The 24,677-nt window shown below is 32.0% G+C and overlaps 1 protein-coding gene across 2 annotated transcripts in view; it reads right to left on the minus strand.

The window, feature by feature from the left end:
* Nucleotides 1-1,884: 1,884 nt before the first annotated feature.
* LOC127733494 (perlucin-like protein) overlaps nt 1,885-24,677 on the minus strand; it is a 46,122-nt gene continuing 23,329 nt past the window's right edge. The window contains exons 4-6 of one of the 2 annotated variants that reach the window (XM_052242864.1): nt 5,536-5,629; nt 2,764-2,892; nt 1,885-1,968 (exon numbers count right to left, since the gene is read on the minus strand). In XM_052242864.1, the coding sequence (XP_052098824.1) occupies nt 1,958-1,968; nt 2,764-2,892; nt 5,536-5,629 (234 nt within the window). In that variant the 3' untranslated portion in view covers nt 1,885-1,957. The remainder of the gene's footprint in view (nt 1,969-2,763; nt 2,893-5,535; nt 5,630-24,677) is intronic. The other variant, XM_052242857.1, reaches the window with a different exon arrangement.

Below are 24,677 nucleotides of genomic sequence, written 5' to 3' on the forward strand. Positions count from 1 at the left end.
TACGGCCTTCAACAATGAGCAAAGCCTAAACCGCACAGTCAGCTACAAAAGGCCCCGAAATGACAATGTAAAACAATTCAAACGAGTTTTTTTCTGATTAGTAGAAGAACCCGTAAAATTTAGAAAAATAAAGTGACATTTATTACCAATAGAGAACGAATGTGCCTCAGCAATATTGGTTGTATTTCCACATTACAACTATAGCACTGAGTCTAAAGTCATGTCTGAGAGATCAAGGTCACATGTTGAGTTAATGTGTTACCAGGGCCATATCTTTGTTCTGCATTTCATAGATATTTAAATCCTATTTCATCCAAATGTATTTCATTCTTAAAGTTTACCCCAAAAAAAATCCAAAGAAAGATACAAAAATATTTTATGTGTCAGGAAATTTGTTTATATTTTGGCACTTCTTTTCAATTGCTTTTCCTATGGGATTTTATTGCTTCATTTATGGTAGTTTGATATAAACATTAAACAATCAGTACAACGACAAGTTTACCAGGACTCCCTATGTTATTAGCCAATGAGAAAAGATAATGTTTATAGCCATATAATAATAGTAATTATTAGTGTTGTCAAAGTAAAAAAATTGCCTAACCGATTACTTCGAAAATGTTTCGACCGACTAACCGGTTAACCGGTAGTTAAGTTGATGTGTAACGCTTTATTTACAATACTTTACAAAAGCACGGTTTTATGATACGATAAATTGAATTTTATCTTTGGGCATTATAATTCTCAGTACTATAATAGGTAAATGTTCAATTTCAAAAGTTTAAGTTCTATATTAATAAGAATATTTGGTATGAGTGCCAATGAGACATTAATTCTGTGTCAGAACCTATGCTGTGTCAAATATTTAATCAAAATCCAAAGTCAGAGCTGTTTCTGGCTTGAACGTTGTGACCATACTTGCCCAAATTGCTTAGGGTTCAACCTCTGCGGTCGTATCAAGCTGCGCCACTGGAGCATTTTGTTAAAAAAAAAAAAGAAAGTACGTTAGGGACCATTCATAAATATGCAGTTCATAGAGCAAAAGTTGACAGTGTATGTCAACTTTCTGCTTGTTTTATATAGAGGAGAAAAATAAAATACTGATTTTCAGATTATGAACAAACGTTTCCATTTTGAACTCATTTGCTGTGCCTTGGCCATATATTTGTGTCTGCTGAGTAATTATTATCCAGATTCTAAAGTCGTGTCTGGGAGATCAAGGTCACACAAAGTAAATGTGTTGTCATGGCCATATCTTTGTGTTGCCTTTTCATAGATATATTAAAATAAAACTATTAAAATTCACGTAAACCCTCAAAATAATTCAAACTGAATGTATTTCGTTTCAGAATTTGACAAAAAAAATTAATAGAAAGATTCCAATTTTTGTTATGTGATATGAAAGATTTATATTTTGGTTTCACCTCTTCAATTAGCTTTTCCGATGCAATTTTATTATTTCATTGAAGACAACGTAATATAAACATTTTAAAATCTGTACAAAGACAAATACATTTGATATAGTTCTTGATAGAGGCTGGAAAACATGAAACAGCAAACCCATATCAACTAGTCTTCGAAAACAGAAATTCACTACCAATTGTAAATTCATACTTAATTTTAGGCATCAACCATTCATCATTCGTTGAGGGCATGTTTTTTTTTAAATAATTTGTTCCATTCTAAATTTCATGAACACAAACTTGTTACAGAAGGAAAGAGAACCTTCAGACGAAAGAAATCTTTAAAAATTAGGCGCAAAGCACCTTGTGAACCTGGAAACTTGGAGCTGCAACTTCATCTAAAATATATAAACCACATCTCCTTATTGTTATATACTAGTCATACTAGGGAACTTATTATAACTTCATAAACACAACAACATGATTATGCACAGTAGTGATACTTTATTGAATTATATTGACTCTTACAGCTGCTGTTCGAGGAAACATCTGCTGTACTATTGGAAGCCTGAAATAGAAGTTGAAAAATAAAGGTAAAATAATTGACAACATTGGAAATTCTGGTGTCAAATAATGATAATTATGATAATATGTATTAATAATTGTCCCTAAGAATTTAACTTTTCATTTTACGGTGGGTATCTCTCCGACGACGACGGAATGTAGAATAGCATATGTCTGTATGTCTCGCCTCCTCGGTTTCCGTCGCAAACTCCAGAAAATTGAACCAAAGATATCAATTTTGAAATACATGTACTTCTTGTCATATATTCTAGTGACCACATCAAATGGAATGACATATCTTATGATAGCAGAAATTAAGGAAATTTAAAAAAAACAAATTACATATTCCAAATTGAAACTGTAGGAGTCACCAAATGGCTTCCTACTATCCACCAAAGCTGTTCCGAAAACCGTAATCTTCAAAAGTTCTCTAAATCTATACACGAAGTGATGTGCACAATTTCAATGTATATACAAACCTATTAGAGAATCTTTCCCTTTTTCCTCTAATTATCATAAAGTTGAAAACAACAGTTTATTTGGAGTTTTTCAAAACAACAGTTAATCCGAGATTTGTGAAGATTTAGAGGAAAATGTACAAAAGATTCTCTGGCCGGTATATATTTTTTCAAACTCTGTTATCAATATGCATTCAAGATTAACATTATCATTTTTTAGCTCTGTTATAAATATATTTACCAATGGAATTATATGTGAACAGAAAGAAAACTGAATATGTATCTTGAAAAAATTACAAATACTATGATCTGTTAGCTATAACCGGTTGTATAGAACTTACAGAAATTACTTTCACAGACATAAGGAATGACGTAGTTACATGGGTAGTCGTACCATAGACCATTGCTGTAGTGCATCATAATACAGTTATGTGTGTAGGAGTTTGAATTACTGGTTGGAAAAGGTCTTCCTGAAGAAAAGTGCTTGTAGCTTAACTGAGTTTGATCATATATCCATCTCCAGTCACCATTGACAACATCTGTAGACCCCATTCAGAAATGTGTTTCTAAACGGAAATAAAAGGATACAAAACTATCCTTACCCGCAATATTTATAAACTTTAATGTAATTTGGTTACCCAAGTTTTTGGTATTGAGCGTACCTGACTAAGTTATTTCAAACAAACGTAGCTTGTACAATGTAAACGGTATTACATGCTTCTTAAAAAGACTGGAACATTCGTTCCTGTACATGTATCATAGAGTCTAAAACTCTGACTTATATATCAACTATACACTAATCAGAAAAAATAAGAATTACAGTTCTCATATAAGAAGATTCATAAACTGGTGGCGGTAAATACTACAACCATTGCACCAATCCAAAGTTTAATTATTCGAACTCGACAAGTTACCATTTTTTGATATGCAGTTAGTTATTAAATCTGTTAATAGATCATTGCGATCAAATTCCAAAACTTTTGAACTATCCAGACGGACTTTGGTGTAAAGAAAGTAAGACAAACCAGTAAAAGTCTGAAATGGCCTATATCTGTACTCGACTGTACTGATTTTTACTCGACCAGTCTGAATTGGTCTGAAATTTACTTGATATTACTCGACTGTAGTCTGAAACATACTTAACAGTCTGAACTTGTACTCAACGTTTACTCGACCAGTACTAAACCATTTTATATGAGTCTGAACCATACTCGACATAGTCTTAACCGTTCTCGACCAAGTCTGAACCGGGTGCTTGACCTAGTCTGAACCATACTCGACCTAGTCTGAACCATACTCGACCAAGTCTTAACCAACCTAGACCTGTTTTTTGTATCTATCTATTGTATTTCATCAATTTAGGAACTGTAATACATACATATATATATATATATACAATGTATATCACATTTAAAAAAAATAAAACAAGATGATCAAAGAAAGTAGTTTCTGGTTAGATTAAAAAATATAATGTAATAAATTAAGTTTTCATCAAATGAATTTTTATATACATGATATCATGTTCACATTGCTTTATGTACATCAAAAATACCAGAACTTTCAACCATTATTCCAATATCTTAAATGTTATTCAAAATATTTTTTATCGAAATATATATAAAATAGTATATAAAGCAACTTAATAAATGTTTTATGTCTTGTAAAACCAAGAGTTTAATATAATAATATTAATAATAAAACTTTCATAGCAATCCTTGATACCCTTTTAAAAAAGGAAATGTATTCCAAAATGCAGTAGAAATTTATTTTAAGTAAATTTAAATATGTTTTGTCAAAATTAAAGACTTGGCATACAAGAAGCACTTTAATACGGTTTAATTACATTAATACAATTGTGTTTTACAGGTAAAAAGAAAACCCTATATTTCTTAAACTCGTGTATTACTTATCTAGTGAATTCAAAAGGCCTTGTTATTTAAGTTTTACAGGCTGTTGTAATTTTCAATGGATGTAATTAAAAATTTATTACTCTCTGACCAGGTGTGATCTTTTTAATCAGTGTGCCCCAAGCAGGATGTATTAGTTTACAGTTTATCCCTAATCAGAAGAAACATTTTATTCATTTCTTTAATTTTGTATCCCTTTTTAAATATATATATATATATATATCCCAAATTATATTAAGAATAGATATATTTCTGATATATTAAGGTTAAACAATGTCAGTGATTTTGTTCGCTGTTGTTACCTCATTAAAAAGATAGTTATATAACTGTTGTATGTAAACATGAAACTTATGTAGTTTTTATTTAGAAATTTAGGAAAATCAAGTTTTGTTTAAAAAAAACATATGCCAAACAAAAAGCACATTAATAAGGTTTTATTACCCTCAGTATAGAAGTGGTTTTCAGGTAAACAAAAGTGTTTTTTTTCTATTTGACAAGACTCGGACTTTAAAATTAGATAATTTAACTATCTCGATTTGATAAATCTGAGAATCATGTAAGGATGGTTATATATATATTTTTATTTTATAGTGGCTTGTCAGTTAAAAAGAAAGTTATTTTAACAATTAAAATAATAAAAAGTAGAGGTTATTTGGTCGAGTATGGTTCAGATTGGTCGAGTATTGTTCAGACCTTTGGTCGAGTATGGTTCAGACTGAAAAAATAGGTCGAGAGCTGGTCAAGTATTGGTCGAGTACAGGTCGAAAATGGGTTAAGACTGTTTCAGACTGGTCGAGTAATAGTTCAGACTATTTTCAATAGCAAAGTTAAGGGTTAAGTACAAATCAGTACAGTCGAGTATGGTTAAGACTGGGTCGAGTAATATTAAGTAAAATTCAGACCAATTCAGACTGGTCGAGTAAAAATCAGTACAGTTGAGTACAGATATAGGCCACTTCAGACTTTTACTGGTTTGTAGTGGAGGTAAGGTGTATATGTGAACGAGACCGCAATCAAACAACACAAAACATCAAAAGACATCCAGAGTTAAACGTATGGTCTTTAACAAAATACAGGTAAAATGTTGTCCGTTTCATATGGAATTTATTTATTTCTCTATTGGTGCATGATATACATAATGTATTGATTGATATTTGTTTATACACTTTTTGCACAAAATATATACACTAGAAATGTTCAACTTACTTTTGCTACTTTTACTTATTTGCTGTTTTATCCAACTATTTTCTGAGGAATCATCAATCTTCACTAGATATCCACCAATCTCTCTGCATTTTCTCTACAAATATAATATACTTTGACCAATGTGAATTTTTAGTTTTCGCATTTTTGTGAAATGTTTTTCACACATCATTTACACGTGAATAAATAAAAGCACAACGTTAATTAATAGTAACACAATGATAAAATAGTTTGGATGAAATATACTTTCAGTGATGATCATATGCCATAGCGAAACAGACTGTTTTTCTGCAAGAAATGAAAACATAATAAATCTAAGCTCACCTCTGCATCAGTCCATTTAACACTGTCATCTCCAATATAATAACAGTGCGTGTTGTACTTTATCCATTGTCTCCCTGAATGAGAATGAAAATTGCATAAAGCAGTAAAGAAAACTGACAAAAACTGCAATGTCAGAAGATAATGTACAAGTACTCGGATGAGTTTCTGGTGAAATATAATAAATGTTTTAATGCATTTAGTGTGTAAACATAGAGATTGGTGTTAGTTAACTAAATATTTGTTATCAATTTTTCTTTTGGGGAATTATCTGAATAAAAAATATTAAAAATCTTGAAGAGAGTAAAAATTCCTCACGTTTGAAATCCTCTTCCATCAATGTCATGTCCTTGTCTAAAGCTTGCACCTTGTATTTGATAGAATTGGCTTGGCTTTTCAGGTAGTTTTCAAGGCTTTTTAATGCATTTCTGGCTTTGTTAAAATCTTGCTTGGATTTGTTTGTTAAACATGGTAAGGAAAATACAGTGCCGCACACCACACAAACCACAAAGAAGGTAATCGGTAAGACAGATGTCATTCTGTAAATTGGAAATAAAGGTGCATTGTGTATGAGGAAAAAAAACCAAAATATTCTTTTTATCAAAAAAAAACAAAACACAAAAAAACATCAAAAAAGAGAACAAACAGCAACAACACCCCATAAAAGATATAAAAAATGCTTTTCTTTTCGCACATTTAAAAAATAAAATATTCTGCTATATGTGAACTTACTTGCTACAATCAGTCCATGCAACAAAACAAAAGGTAAAACAATTTAAACCACTTTTATACCAATATGGAGCATTAAGATAACATTAGGATGAAAATCAATTTTTATTATAATGTAATGATATTCCTGGCCGGCCTTTTATGCTGTGTCAGCATTCGATATCACCAACAAAATATAGTCGGTCGACTGTTTATTTTCTTTACATCTTCTTATGCAAAAATCGTTTATTGACAAGTTAATTTAAAATAAATTTCTTCATGATTGAGTGAATTCATTGAAAAAATAATGAACGATGCTTACATAACAATTTGACCTATAAAAAGGAAGACTGGACAATATATGCAACAATGTGATGAATTTGGTATAATGAACCTGATTACTTTGGATTGGATTTTATTTGCATATATATAAAAGGAGATGTGGATAGTAAGTCAATAAGACAGCAACCTAACCACCCAATTATCAAAAACCAAGTGGTAAAATAACAACATTATACTGGTGTCTTTACAAAATCAACAAAAAATACGATGTAGAATTGAAAATGGAAACGGGGAATGTGTCAAAGAGACAACAACCCGACCAAAGAGCAGAAAACAGCCCAAGTCCACCAATGGGTCTTCAACGCAGCGAGAAAATCCCGCACACGGATGCTGGGTTCAGATGGAACCTAAACAATAATATATCCTTGTTCAGCGAAATGAACGCCACACTAAACTCATAAACATATTTTATGGATCAAAATTCAAAAGACAAACAAAGGCATTATCCCTTTTCTCAACTTGAAGTGTGATTCATATTAAAAGAAATCATGAAAAAATTAATATAATATGATATGTATTTGTATTTTGAATAGCTTCTTATAAAAATAAAGAGACGTGGTATGATTGCCAATAAGACAACTATCAAGTTCAAAAGACGTGGATGTAAGCAATTATAAGCAACCGTGCGACCTTCAACATTGTAAAAATCCATACTATTATTTACACTTTTTGATTTTCCTATTGTACAAGGTGTCAACATCTGACATTTGCGATTTAAGTGAAACAGATACAGGAAAAACTGGCCATACTCTTTAAAAAAAATCTTGGTCTAAAGGTGAAAATAATCATTGCAAAGGGGAAAAAATCAAATAAGTTAGAAATATTTTAACAAAGTGGTATCAACTTGTCTGATGAATTTGTCAAACGTATCTATCTACCTAATAAAGAAAATATAAAATGCTGGTTCAAGTGTAGTAGATTCTAAATCATACATAAATGTGAACGTAGTAGAGTTTAATTTACGTTTTGTGGACAATAAAACCAAAACGAGTCATAAGAACACAGCCTAGATAACACTATTAATCAACGAACATATTAAGAAAGAACAACAGGCATTCTTGAATGCTGATGTTGGCTGTTTGTCGTGTGCACTCAAGTTTTGTATTTCATAATTCCTTAAACAAAGACATATGGACAGATACTAGTGACAAAATAAAACCCCCAAGATTTAAAAACCTCCCGACTTCGTTCATTATTGGTTTATGTCTGGATTTGGAATATTCATATTAAAGACTGATGGTTTCTGATGTCAACACAAAAAAACTAGAAATCTAAAATAGTCTCGAACGGAAAAAAAGTACAATAAACTCCAATTAACCCTAAATAACATCTAAACATAAGTCAACACTAGCTAGTAATCATATGTGCGTAGGAAATTTAACACTGACATGAATTGAACAATTCTTTATACTTTATATCTCAAATAATAATATAAAAGTAGCATCACACAGTACAAAAGCTCTTGCTACCTGACCTGCCCTCGGAAATTGCAAACCATTCTTTATTATTCAAACAAAATGAGTAGTTAATGTCTATACCAACACAGTTGTAATAAGTAAGGAATGACTGTTACATGGCATACTTCAACAAAGCCATCAGAAATTCGCAAAGACAACTTCTGAAGAAAATCAAAAACATTGGCATGACACTGTTAAACTAGTCATATGAATACTCAACCCCCGCCCAAAAGATTCTGGTGGATTGTCGTCAAATGGTAATCATGCAACATACCCTTGTATTAATTAACCTATAATACTAGCATCACAAAAGACAAAAATAATATCAATAGAATAACACTCAATAATACCGTATTAACGAATGCTTGCAGTTACTGAAAGCAATCTCAATATTAGGTAAATTGCCAATCTTTGGAAAGTGAAGGGCAATCTCTTCTAATGGTTTTTGTGTAGATGGGTTGCTGTCTCATTTAACGTGTACCATACAACTTCTTTTATTCATATCACTTGACAAGAGCGACCCTCGAACCCTACTTCAGCGACCATAGGCCCAACATGATTTCAGTGAAAATCTGCGCCCAAAATATAATACACAAACATTAATTTACATTTTATTATTTTCCAAGTGAAACCTAACGCAAAGTTTTGATTCAGTACAAACGTACTATCGTACAAGTTGTTAAAGATATATTTCGCTATGTAAACTAGTACTAAGTACATACGTGTCTTTTTTAAATTCAGTTGCACACAGTTGTTTTTATTTTAAAGGAACAATATGATTTTATCATTTTAACGTTTTCAACTTACCGCCATCAATTAAACATTATCACTATCAATAATACAATTTGCATCCCAAAAATCAATATGCAGGTTGACATACAATACTACAACTGATATATTAAAAACGTTGATAAGTTATTTACTTATTGGTTAAAAAAATATCACTGCAGTAACTGAATTGTGTAAGATTGTACCAACAATGTACCTTGTATCAGGTCAATTTCCCCTGCATTTGAGTCACTCACAGGGCAAAAGGGTAATATCACGAAGCGTTTAAATTGGCTCTAAGATTTTAATGTTTTTAAATCAGCCCAAAATGCTAACGTGAAGGTACCCAAATTGCACCTATTTTTACTGTTTTTTCACCTACGTTTTTTAGAAAAACAGACACAAGTTTCCTTTCCATGGAACGTTAAAAATGTCTTATTATGCCCATTTTCATTATATGATGTGCGTTTACCTTTATATGATGTACACTTGTCATTATATGATGTGCAAACACCTTTATATGGTGTTCAGTTGACATTATTTGATGTGCAAATATACTTATATGATGTGCAAATATACTTATATGATGTGCAAACATCCTTATATGATGTACAAACATACTTATATGATGTGCAAATGTACTTAAATGAAATGCAAATGTACTTATTTGATGTGCAAATGTACTTATATGATGTGCAAATATACTCATATGATGTGCAAATGTACTTATATGATGTGCAAATGTACTTATATGATGTGCAAAGATCCTTATATGATGTACAAATATACTTATATGATGTGCAAATATCCTTATATGATGTGCATTTTTCCTTATATTATGTGCAAACATCTTTATATGATGTGCTTGTGTCATTATATTATGTGCATGTAACATTATATGATGTGGTTCGGATTACTTCATTATATGATGTCAAAACGTACTTATATGATGTGCTTTCATCATTGTTATGGTCAATAAACATGATCACGATTAGAACGATTACTGCCTACGTCATAACTGATTCCTATCTGCTTCTCCGAAATTACGGCTCAAATCTGTAACTATTGTTTGTAAAATGGATGAGATAAACCTTGTCACGTTGTTACCTCGTTTTAAAGATGAAAAAATCACATCTGATATTGTTGGAAAGTTGTCAAAATATGAATTGCAAAGCTTAAATTTAATGGATGAGTCTACAATAATGAACATACGGTTAAAGTTATTAAATTATGGGTCCTCGACTGTGTACTGAGAACCTGGATTTCAAATAATTGATCTACCAGTGGATATTCTGCTTTTTTTTTAAAGCCAGTCTATTGTTTCTGATCTAGCAGCTCCAGCCTGGTATCAGCTTCCGAAAGTGCAATTTATAGAAAAAATGAGACAGTGCAATTTAATCAAAGTCAACGTTTCAAACATTTCCTTGGAAGATTTTAGATCCATTAATACAGGAGCTAGTTGAAGAATATACCTGCTATGGCGAAAATATGATAAAACACATTTTTTTTGCAAACAACAGCTATACCGATACGATTGTTCCCTCTTTTGAATTGCCGCTTTATCTTCATTCATTTCCTATACCAATTTAATCACAGTCATTTTAAAAGTATTTCAAAACAATAGTTATAAAATTTTGTACTCGTGCATAATTATACTGGTATGGATGGTTGATTGAATGATTGATTTATGTTTAACGCCACTTTCAGCACTAACGTGCTATTTCGTGGCGGTCAGTTTTTATTGGTGGAGGAAGCCGGTGTTCCCGGAGAGAACCACTGACCTTCGGTAGGAAAACTCACAATTCAAGACAATTTAAGACTGGGGTCAAGCGTACCTGCCACGTGTGGGATTCGATCTCACAACTTAAGTGTGGACAGGCTAGTGATACAGTTGTTCGACTACTTAGACCACTCCGCCACCTCGGCCCCCTCGGTATAGATGAAAGGAAATATGGAAAAAAAAGAATTAAATTGTTTTGTTTTCTGTGACTTTCCTTAAGCTTTTGACAAAGTTTGGCACAGAGGCCTTATATCTAAACTAAAAGATTATGTGTATTTACGGAAGCTTATTACATTTGGTTGAAAATTATCTACATGATAGAAAACAGAGAGTAGTATTGCATAATTCGTCTTCTTCCTTCTGTAATGTTTTAGCTGGTGTTCATCAATGATCAGTTCTGGACCCTCTTCTCTTTGTATTATATATTAATGATATTGCTGATAAGCTTACATCACTGTATCGGCTATTTGCTGATGACACATCATTCAGTTATTCTGGTAACGATGGAGAACAGATTAGATATGTTTTCGATCCGACCTGAAAGAGCTGGATGTTTGGTCTACTAAATGGCTTATGCCATTTAACCCTGATAAAACCGAAATTATGATTTTCTCAAATACTGAGATTCCAGACCTCAGCTTTTCCTAATTATTATTAAAAATATAATTACAAGTGTAAATAAACACTTGCATGTTTTACATAAACTTAAATACCGACTCTCGAAACAATGTAGATAAACTGTACCTAGTTTTTATTCGACCCATTTTTGAATATGTCACGGAAGTGTGGGATAAAATTTGCAATAAGAGGGCCACAAGAATTGTAACCGGTCTACCAATTTTCACTAAAACTGAAACCTTATACTCTGAGGTTGGCTGGGAATCTCTTTTTGAAAGAAGAAGAAGAAGAAAATTACAGATGTTTTATAATATGAACCAAAAACATGCACCAGAGTACCTATGTAATCTTGTACATCCATGTATACAAAGTACAACCAACTATCCGTTGCGAAATGGTCATGATGTTATTGTTTTATTTTGTAGACTTTCCTTTACTACTGAATAGTTTATTCCCTCCACAGTACGTGAGTGGAATAAACTTGATCCAAAAATTCGGAGCGTCGACTCTATATCTAATTTAAGAAAGAATTGAAATGTAATAGTCTCCTAAGTAAAGTTGAAACGTTTTATTTGTACGGCCCGAGGAAATTGAATATTATATTAATGCAATTGCGATGCTCCGCTTCATTCTTAAACTATGACAATTTTCGAGCTAACATTATAAATGATCCTTCTTGCTAATGTGGGTCAGATATTGAGGATGTTCATCATTACTTCTTCGTTTGTCAAAAATACACTTCATGTAGAAAAGACCATACTCAATAATCTTAATTGGCTTTCCGAAAACTTTGTTTTGATACAAAACTATTAATTTGCGGAAATTTGGAACTTTCGAACGAAAATAATATCTGAATTTTCAAACATGTTCAAAATTTCCCCAAAAGGTCAAACAGATTTCTTGTACCTTCATAAAGCGTTATTGATACTGACACGGAACATCATCATCATCGACATCATCATCAACACCCACGTCGTCATCACAGAATTATATGACTTTTCAATATTTCCTTTTTTTTTTCTCTCTCTCTTCTTGTTTACCTATAGCTCGTATTATATTCTATAAACTGTATGCTTTACATGTATGCTCATTATATTATTATTGTATTTATTTATATTGAATTATGGAGAAGACTTCATAAGTATGATTTACTTGTGTCTAATCCATTTGGCTCCAATTTAGCAAATGAAATACGTTTAAATTAAAAGGAGACATGAACTTCAACTCGGTGCATCACATTTGCGCGCTGCTTTTTACAACGTTTTCGCGCTGCTTTTTACAACGTTTTCGCGCATTTATTTTACAGCTTCAATTAGACAGTAACCCTCAACATAAAAGGTTACTTGGGAAGCCGCTCATATTAAACCTCCAGACTCAAGGCATCGAACTGTAAACAGGGCTAACTTTTTTTTGTTTTTTTTTTTTTGGGGGGGGGGGGGGTTTAAATGTTTGATTCAAAATTTCTTGAAAAAGACATTATTTGTTTAAGAAGGGAAGCAAACTAAAAAGGTTGTTTCTATTGAAAATATCTTTCCTATTTAGAGTTAGTTTCTTCTATAAGAAGTTGATACACAAATTTCAAGTGTGTTCAGTTTTTGTAAATTTTGCATTGCTGATCATTTAAAATAGCAGTTCAAGTTTCTCTTTATATACTAAGTATAACTTTTTCTCAAGATATTAGTAAAAAAGAAGCAAGAACGGACAAAATTTCGGACATTGGAAGGGTAATAACTCCTGTAAGGCACCTGTCATTTGTAACCTAAAAAAGGGGATAGGAGGAAGATGGAAAGGGTATCCAATTTTTTATACGAACGCAAACATTTGCGGCCGTTTAATGGTATGGCGATGTCGTCGTCGTCGTCGTCGTCCGAAGACATTTGGTTTCCAGACAATAACTTGCATATAAGTGTATGGATCTCTTTTAAAATTGTTCTACAAGGTTCCATACCAAAAAAGAAGTTTGGGATTAATTTTTGGGGTTATTGTTTTAACTGTTTAGGAATAAGAGGCCAAAAACAAGCATTTTTCTTGTTTCAGGACAATAACATGTGTATAAGTATATGGATCTCTATGAAATTGTACCACAAGGTTCCATACCAAAAAAGGAAGGATTGATTTTGGGGGTTATGGCTCTAACTGTTTAGGAACTACGGACCAAAAAGGGGCCAAAACAATACTTTTCTAATACTTTTTATAAATTGCTTATTTCTTGACCAATTTCAATGGTGTTTAATTCAAAGTCTTGATTCCTAGGGTTCTCACATATGTTAAATCTAACCGTGTGTATTTAGATTTTGGATTTTGTGCCCCGTTTTCAAATTGGTCTACATTCAGATCTAAAGGGTCAAACATTAAACTTTGTTTGATTTCAACAAAAATTGAATTCTATGGGTTCTTTGATATGCTGAATCTAACCGTGCATTTAGATTCTTGATTTTGGGCTTGGTATTCAAATTAGTCCACATTGAGGTCCAAAGAGTCCAAGTTTGATTTTAACAAAAAAAAAAAAAATTCTTGGGGTTCTTTGATATGCTGAATCTGAACATGTATTTATTTTTTTTTATTTTGAGCCCAGTTTTCAAGTTGGTCCAAATCGGGGTCCAAAGGGTCCAAAATAAAACTTTTTTTTTATTTCATCAAAATTTGAATTCTTTATGTACTTGAATATGCCGAATCTAACTGTGTATTTAGAATTTTTGTATTGGACCATAATAGGTAAATGTCCAACTTCAAATTTTTAAGATCTTGAACCACATTCATTCTGTGTCAGAAACCTATGCTGTGTCAAATATTCAATCTCAGTCTAAATTCACAGCTGTATCAAGCTCGAATGGTGTGTCCATACTTGCCCATACTGTTCAGGAGTCGACCTCTGCGGCATTATCAATCTGCACCCCGCCTGCGAGGAGCATACTATTAATACTCCAAATGGGGGGGGGGGGGGGGGGGGGCATCGTAATTTGTTTACAAAATTTAAGGAATTCTGTATTTCAAACATGCAAATATTATAGCTTATATGATGAATACACTAAATCAGTATCTGATTATTTAGCAGGAGTATATTACACTTGATTCAGATGTCATATCTGTATCTCTTATGGCATAATTTTTGGCTTCAATCTTCATTTCAATATTTGTTTCATGTAAGTCATGACCATCTTCTGTTTGTTTATTGGACGCGAAGAACTACACTATCCGAGATTAAAGGTTTAGTCTCTTGGTTTTTGCAGGTTTTCGAAGCTTTCCTGATTATGCTCCTTTCCATATAGTAAAAAAAACTTATGATACACTTCCACCTACTGTAAACAAAATATAATGTTTTGGTTCGAAAGATGTTAATTTTTTTCGCCTTGCTCCGCTCGCCTCAATTTTTAAGATAAAAATCCTAAGTTTCAACATGTTCTTCCAGGACAGTATTTTTCATCTGAAACTGAAATTGAATGAAGGTGTGGTAAATATCAATGAGACCATAACCGGCATATCCAAATAAAGTTTTTTGAAGTCGCAAACGACTTCCACACTTTAAGTTCTAGATCCACTACTGATGCAATATTTTATACTTATAATAGAAAAAGAAATTGTATTCATTTCTTTTTTGTTATAACGGACAGAAGTATTGAGAAATGTATTTGCGTGTTGGGTGTTGAAATTTTTATGTCTTTGGAAAAAGGGGGGGTGGGGGGAGTGTCTTGAATTTATTTTTCTTCTTCAAGGTAGGGACTTGAAAAAATAAGAGTAATTCCAATGTTCCTCCAAGGTCCCCCAATGAAAGAAAATTAGCAGTCCCTCGGTAGTTAATTTATAATTTCAGTAATGTTTAATTATTTATTTGTAATTCTGTTTTTGCCTACCAGTTTGCAAAGAAGGTTTCTCTATAAATAAGTTATCAAGATAATAGGCAACAAAACAACAAAACCCATTAGAGCGTAAATTGCTCAAATGAGACCTTTCATATAGAGCATATTCAGACTGTTTTCATTACACCCCCCTTTAAAAAAAAAAAGCTATTGGAGTTTTCAAGATCAACGCAAAAAATTAAAAGCTACCGTTGCAAACTGAATCTCCCCGAACTAAACCGTTATCGAGAAATAAAAATTATTTCAAGGGTTCACAATTTTGATATGCTTGGAGGGACAAATATTTACAAAACATTATTTTTTACTTGTATAAAATGTGTTAAAAGTCATAACAAGATCCAAAATCAATATGAAAAAGCTAGGGCTAACTATTTGGGCATTGCTATAAATTGTGTATTGCTCACCATTTTAACTGTTTACAGCCCCCCCCCCCCCCTCCTCAAAAAAAGAAGAAAGATGAACGGTCGGTACCTTAGCCCTTTTAACAGTTCGGTGCCTTGAGTCTGGAGGTTTGTATAAGCGATATTTAAGTCCCAAAGACCTTTGGATGTTTGTGCGAATATCCTTTTATGTTGTGGGTAGCTGTCTAGTTGAAGCTGTTATAAAAATGTGAGCAAACGAAATTAAAGAAAACTGCTCGCAAATGTAATGATTTTTACGTGCAAATGTAAGTGCAAATGTATTGCATCGAGTTGAAGTTCATCCCATATCTCCTTTCATCCATCCCGGTATAATTATACATGCGTAGAAACATTTATAGCTTATAATATAAAATACTGTTTAAAATCGCTGTGATTTAATTGGTATAGCAATACAGCTAAAGTTCTTTTATCATATTTTTGCCAGAGCAGGGAAATTTTTCAACTAGCTCCTTTTTTAATGGATCTAAATCTTTCTCCGAAATGTTTGAAACGTTGATTTTAGTTAAATGGCACTGTGTAATTTTTTCAATGAATTGCACTGTCTCACTTTTTCTAAAACTTGCACTTTCGGAACCTGATACGAGGCTGGAGCTGCTAGATCAGAAACAGTAAACTTTCATTGAAATAAGCAGATTAATTTCTCGTAGATCAAATATTTGAACTCCAGGTACAGTCGAGGACCCATAATATCAATCTAATTAAAATTCATATCTATATAAACTCGCGTGCTCGTACACATATGAGTATAACGAAATCAGAGAACTATATTTTAATTAGATTGCCATAATATAATCCACTTTAGCCGTATGTTAATTATTTTATAGACCCATCGATAAAACCTAAACTTTGCAATTCATATTTTGACAATTTCCCAACAATATCAGATGTGATTTTTTCATCTTTAAAACGAAGTAGCAACGTGGCAAGGTTTATTTTTCTTAAAATCTCATCCATTTTCCAAACGATCGTTACAGATTTGAGCCGTAATTCCGGAGAAGCAGATCGGAATCAGTTATGACGTAGACAGTAATCGTTCTAATCGTGATCATGTTTATTGACCATAACAATGATGAAAGCACATCATATAAGTACGTTTTGACATCATATAATGAAGTAATCCGAACCACGTCATATAATGTTACATGCACATAATATAATGACATAAGCACGTTTGCACATAATATAAGGAATCAAAGTACTAGAGTACTGAACATCGGATGACCGCAAGTTCTTGTGGATGGTCAAAAGCACTTGTCTCAGAAAAAAAAAGTACATCTCTATACCTGAAAGTGAGGTTAATGTAAAGAGATATATTTTTTTCTGAGACAAGTTCGTGCGTGGATTATGAATAAATGACAGGGAATTCAACCTCTCCGTAATAACTATTATATTGTAGTGATACAAATCAGTTGTTATATATTATATTAATATTTGTATATAACAGTTACATGTATATATAATTTTCATGTATTTGTATATCATTCTATTTTACTATTCTAATAATAGTGCAGTGCAAGTACATGGTGGACACTCTTCTGTATTAATTCGATTTTTCTAATAGATTTGAGCAGGCATTCATACTTTCCCGCAAAACGTTCTTGAGATATACTTCCGCATGCGTTAACACAATTTTTCTGTGCATAGATATTAATGATTTTTTTACTCATATATATATTTCTAACGACAAAACATTTTCATATTATTAATTTATGTTCTAAAAAATATTTTTATGAGTATTCATTGAAGAAATGAATTTATAACAAGCGATAAGGAATGTTATTTTGCACTCGATAATGTCCGCGTATCTATACGAACGGTTACCAGTCAAAAACGAAAGTCAAATCTCTGTGGCAACAATACATCGGAATGCCCTCACGGTCATCGCGATGTAAAAATGCACATCATATAAGTATATTTGCACATCATATAAGTATATTTGCACATCATATAAGGATCTTTGCACATCATATAAGTACATTTGCACATCATATAAGTACATTTGCACATCATATAAGTATATTTGCAAATTATATAAGTATATTTGCACATCATATAAGTACATTTTCTCATCATATAAGTATATTTGCACATCATAAAAGGATGTTTGCACATCATATAAGTATATTTGCACATCATATAAGTATATCTGCACATCATATAATGTCAACTGGACACCATATAAAGGTGTTTGCACATCATATAATGACAAGTGCACATCATATAAAGGTAAATGCACATCATATAATGAAAATGGGCATAAAAAGACAGTTTTGGCGTTCCATACCATTCTGTGTTTATTCTGTAGATGTATACTTATTTACTATATAGTTCCATAAATTTTATTTTGAATCCACACTGAATCGTAGACAAATGGGTGTGAACCGACCTTCAAACGACCAAAGATTCTGTAATGAGGAGTACATAAATTGCATACATGCTTAACCCCACTTCTGTAAAAATCGAATAACATTTCTTCACAATTTGTCAAACGCCAATGCCTATATTTTTCACAATTCTTAAATACATCCAAAATGTCGAGAGAAAAAAATCCATTTCTATACATTGCTGTTGAAGTCCGGCGATCTTGAACCAGTATTGTTAATTTTTAGATCAGACGATTATTATGATATCTACATATCGAAAACCGCTAAAACATATCGCTAGTGAGTTGAGACACCGACTAATCGTATCGGTTAAACCAACAACTTATGTGGTGTCGATTTCAGTCGTTCTTCCTCATATATCTGTTGGAGCAGTTTTTGTGTAGAAGATTGATAAATGTCTTATGTCTAACCCCAAAAGATAATCAAATCCATAAACCGCAGACCCATGTTTAAGAGAGATTGAAGATACCAAAGGAATATTCAATCTCATAAATCGATGACAAACTGATAACACTAAGGCAAAAAACGAAAAACGACCAAAAGACAAACAACAGTAAATGATTTAAGCTTTAAACATAACCGAATACCAACGTGGAAGTCAATGTCTTTAAGAATTAGCAAAAAGTAAAATAACAAAAATACCGAACTCCGAGGAAAATTCAAAACGGAAAGTCCGTAATCAAATGTCAAAATCAATAGCTCAAACACATCAAACGAATGGATAACAACTGTCATATTCCTGACTTGGTACAGGCATTTTCTTATGTAGAAAATGGTGGATTAAACCTGGTTTTAGAGCTTACTAAACCTCTCACTTGTATGACAGTCGCATAACATTCCATTATATTGACAACGATATTTGATCAAAACAAACAGACATAATAGGTAAAAATGTCAAAAATACGGGTACAGCAGTCAACATTGTGTTATAATCTTAATCACTATAAATATATAATTTTTTCTACCCGCAAGCATATATGGCATTAGCCAGATATTGAACTACATGTTTGGAATTTTCTTATTTTTAATAAAATTTAACCTTCTACTTGTTATCTTGTATTTTTCCTGAGCGGTACTGGTGAGTCTTTGGTAGCCGAAACGTGCGTCTAAAAAATATATTGTAATCCTGGTATCATTGATGACTTATTTCTTCTTTGCTTGTGAGACAAAGAATAAATAATGTTTCCAATAAGAAACTGAAACACCACTTAAACCAATTTTCAGGTTTCAGGTCTGCTTGTCTTAATTTTTGAATTTAGGAGGATCAAATAATATAAGATTGATAAAGTTTTAAGGCGAGTTTACACAGTATTTACTCAATTTTAATATCGGACACTTTCTATTATATCACCTCCTTATAAAAAAATACAAGTACACAAGATATGGAATTAATGAATATCTTAATGAATATTTTGGTGAGTGTTCGAATTGATGATTTCTGGACAGAGGTATCGTTGGACAAAGAATATAAAATCATTGTATATTTTAAAGTGATTTGATTATACAAGGAACATTTTCTTTTAAAGACAAAATAGAAAAATAACAGCATTTATATTAAAAAGGGCCATAAAGTCTTGTTTCTAACGGTCGCATAATTTTTGTGTCTTTTATTGATTTTTCGAATGCATCGAAACGTTTATGACAAGTAGTTGTTTTTAAAATTTGTTATAAATTTATTATTTTAACTACAAGATATACAATACTTACAGCATGTGTTTTTGTCGTTTTTTTTAAAAATTTTACATGCAAAACTATTGATGTAAAAATGCTACTTGATACTTTTATGTAAGATACAAAAACTCAAATCACATGGCATGTTACATGTGTTACGTCACAGTGAATAGACATGTTTTCAACAAGTCTCTGCCATTATGGAACAACTGCAACATAACACAGGGTATATCAACTTATTCGAGACATGAAACAGAAAAAATTAAACTATTTTTGCAAGGGGCCCCCTTCATCGTCGACAACATAATTTTATATAGTCTAATAATTATTATGTTAGTTTTTCTACTTAAATATGGTCATTCGTTGTAATATAACATGTCCTTTTATAACTGATGACCATTCAACGTAGTTGAGTAAGTGACGCGTTTACCCTGCACTAAAATTATGTCTTGAAAATTTAGTTGCGAATAATTCTAGAAGAAAAGCCAAAAAAAAAAGAAGATTGTTGTAAGATACGAGTTATTTCCGTTTTGAAATTAAACAATGCATCCTTAACAATTATAAACTAATGTAACCTGAGGTGGAAAGACAAATGAACTGTTTTTATTTCGTAACGGTTTGGCAGTTGACAAGTTTGTTATATGACGTTTTGTTGATATATTATAACAAGCATTAATCTTTAAAACACTTTTACTTCGAGTATTTTGTAATTGACTGGCATATCATCTGTTTTGAACTCGAGAGCCGCAGATGTGTCTTACAAGTAAAACGAAACACACGCCTTGTAAATAAAGGCAACAGTACTACACCGCTGTTCAATAGTCATAATTCCATTAAGCAAAAACAAATCCGGGTAACAAACTAAAACCGAGGGAAACACATCAACTATAAGAGGAAAACAACGGACCAACAGAAACACTGAACTGCAGCAAAAGCAAACGCCAACATACATATAAATGGACTGTAGATAACAACTGCCAAATTCCTGACTTGGTACAGGACATTTTAAGAAAAAATGGTGGGTTGAACCTGGTTTTATGGCTAGCCAAACCTCTCGCTTATAGGCAATGTTAAAAATACCGCTAAAATGAAAACACTTCGTGACAGGAATACAGTACAAACAAACGCAAGAACACTCAGCACAGAGAAATACATAAATAAATAATATAATAGTACATTATAACATGTAAACCGCAGAATAACAACGGACATCTGCCATGTATTTACGACAGCGCACCAGGACACCACAAACGAAATATAAACTGCGCGTCACATGAATGGATCAACGTCACAAAACTTGCAAACTTGATCATACGACTGCTATAGATATGTCTTTTTATAACTACTGGGTCAAAACCACTGTATATGGACGTTTGCCATCGAGGTTATTACCAATTCTGTAGTCAGCACTTCTGTTCTGACATGAATTATTGTTGATGTGGACATTTACCATTCACCAGCAAAATGTTGAAGCCATTTTTAAAGTTTTTTGTAACCCTATTAACCCTATGAAATGTATTGCAATAGCCAGATTTGGTACACCTTTTGTAATTTTTGGTTTTGAATATTTTAACTTCGTAACTGATTTGGCTCCCTACTGTTTTGGTTCGAGCACCATGCACTGATGAATTATGTAAAGAAGAAATACGCGTCTGGTGTATTTATTATAAGCCTGGGATCTCTTATGACTTTTTATAACTAATATTTGGTTGAATTGTTATTTGAGGAATTTATCCAATACAGATGTTGTAAGACCGAAATCAAAAGACGTCAGTCATAAGTACTGGTTCTTCACTGATATATTTATGATCAGTGCTTGCAAAATCAAAATGCAAACATACAGGAATCTTCTAAACTTAGTTTTTTTCGTAAAGTCTACACAATGGGTCAAAGACCATCATATGTTGATTTAATAAACAATTTAAATGATAGAGCAGCAATATGCAAAATACGCATAAGTGCACATTCTTTAAAGATTGAAAGGGGACGACATCTTAATATTCCAAGAGAGGAAAGGTACTGTCCTGTCTGTAATAATGGGGAAATTGAAGATGAACAACATTTCTTATTGTAATGTAATAGATTTACCTCAAAACGAGAAATATTAGAAAATAAAAGAAATGTTATATTTAAAATACAGTGTAACATTAACACTGTTGAAAAAATATCTCTATTGGTAAACAATAGCTCAGCATTATTACTTAGACTGTCTTCTTCTTTCATATCAGAGTGTATAAATATAAGGAATAATTTAATAATATGATATATTAATATGTAACTTCTCATGCTATCATGATATATTAATATGTATCTTTTCATTCTATCATGACATATTAACATGTAACTTTTCATTCTATCATGTCAATTAATATAATTATCTATATGCAATAGGTCTCAACCATTTATTGTTAATGAGTTTGTGCCAATAAAATATTTGTATTCGTATTGTATATAAAACAAATGTGTTCTACTGTTTAAATGGAATGTTATTTGAGGGTTTTACCTAACGCATGTGTTGTAAGACATGCAGTACATTATCTAAATGCTTCAAACTGTTAAAAAATCTTTTGTTGTTCTTGGATTTTTTTGGGGAGTGGGTGGGTGTGTGGGGAAGGGACATCTGTTGCATGTGCAATAAGGATTTAGGACGAGAGAAATTTATTTGACAGTTCAATAACTTGGTTGTACTATAATTAGATTAGTTTGTAAACTGATAAACTAGATTATTGTAACGCAACATGATATTTCCAACTTAACGTAACGAAACATTCGAGTGCATTATTCTATCATATTGCATTAGTACAACTATATCTTCAAATTATCGACATCATCAATGACAAAAATATGTTTTAAACAGTTTGTCAAGGTTTGCGTTACAATAAAAGGATAATAACCCTATATTATTTGATTCAAAAATTGGCGTTCAATTGTTTGTTCATTAACTTGTGAGATAAAACACACAAGTACACGAGTTTCAGAAATAAATGACGACGGTATCCACTTTTCAAATAGATTTTTGTATGGTTCCACTGCTATTGGATGCGTATTTTCAGACGGAGCACATGAGACACTTATAGATATCAGTAGGGCCAACCAACATTCAAAAGATGTTGTTGATTGATTATACTAGTATTGGATTGAACGGTGACTGCGTTGTTAATTAGCAACAACTGTAAAACAAAAGAACCATGTAAAGAAGTAAAATCAATACCAAAGGTTTGAAATAAAATGTCTGTTAAAAACATGCAAACTAATGTTCAAAGAAATACATACAGATGATCTCGGACTTTTAACTGAAAACATACAAGAAGAACCTTCTAGAAAAGTTTGAACTCTGATTGATAAAAACACAAAATGACATTTGTCAATGATAAAACACAAAAATGATTAATAAAACACAAGAAAATTACACTTTATTTAGTCTTCATTAAAGCAAAAAAGAGAGATACACACAAAGAAACATTATTTAATTGTATATACCGGTAACTGGAATTATTGAGGATTGCTATGAATTATCACAAATATTTTAGAATTATTACAATGGTTTATCTTCATCGATCACTATCTTTCATGACGACGCTGATTGTAGTACTTATCAAATTAAATTACTACATTCTAGTATAATATAGATTTCGTAGATTAGATAAAGTGCAATAACAATCAGTAAAAATAGCACATATTTAGTGCTCATAACACTCCAAAACAACAAAAAAAAAAACAACATAAAAAACCATCTAAACAACAACAAAAAAATCGAAAATTTCTGTTCCAAACATTTGCGGACAAAAGAAGCCAATCGAAGTATACCGTTTCTCTGTAAGTTACGTTTCTACCTAGGAATATATTACATAAGCTGTATTTGGCAAAACCTATCGGAATTTTGGGTCCTAAATGCTCTTCAACTTTCTACTTTATTTAGCCTTTTAACTCTTTTGATTCTATCGTCACTGATGAGTCTTTTGTAGACGAAACGCGCGTCTGGCGTACAAAATTTTAAGCCTCATGTCTTTGATGAGCTTTTTTCATATACAGATGTTAAACTTTTGTAAGTGCACTCAAAAATCTATTTACTTTTTATGTAATATAAGAACAATAAAGGCATTAGATTAACTCTAAACCTGTCCAGTAAAAGTCTTTGTTAGATTTTAGTAAATAGATAATGTTATTATATGCCGTCTTACTTATTTCACTACAAAGTTTTCAGAATCTTATCGTTAATATGTAGTCAGTGTAGTATGTATCTCATGAAGAGTCGGATGTGTTTCACGACGAGTTTGAAGAGATGGGATTATTGTATGTAGTCAGTGTCATATGTGTCTCAAGAAGAGTCTGATGTGTTTCACGACGAATATGAAGAGATGGGATTATTGTATGTATAAGCAGAAAAATCATGTGGTGTTGAATATGATTAGAAACGAGCGTTAATGAGTATTTATCACGAAGATAGGGATCATCATTCTCTTATGTACAAACTTAGAATATTGTAACGCGCTCGAGGCTCAAATGATCTATTGATTGTAATAACATACTCACCTATTCTCGTCCAATAGAAAATCAGTATTTTGCCTTCAATTTTCACAGTACATGGCTTTCCATGCACTATATTAATTATAAAAGTGAACTCCTAAATACTGTACTAACGAAGTGTAGAATCCCCGGAGGCAATTTCCATAGGAAAAGAGCAAAAGAAAAAAATCATGAGTACTGTTGTTTGTTTAGAACATACTCACCCCTTCTCGTCCAATGAAAAGTCAGTTTTTTCCTTTCTAATTTTCATAGTACATGGCTTTCCATGCACTATAAAATGTTTTACATGA

Source organism: Mytilus californianus, unplaced genomic scaffold (genome assembly GCF_021869535.1).
Source record: "Mytilus californianus isolate M0D057914Y unplaced genomic scaffold, xbMytCali1.0.p SCAF_1, whole genome shotgun sequence".
Classification (NCBI taxonomy): domain Eukaryota; kingdom Metazoa; phylum Mollusca; class Bivalvia; order Mytilida; family Mytilidae; genus Mytilus; species Mytilus californianus.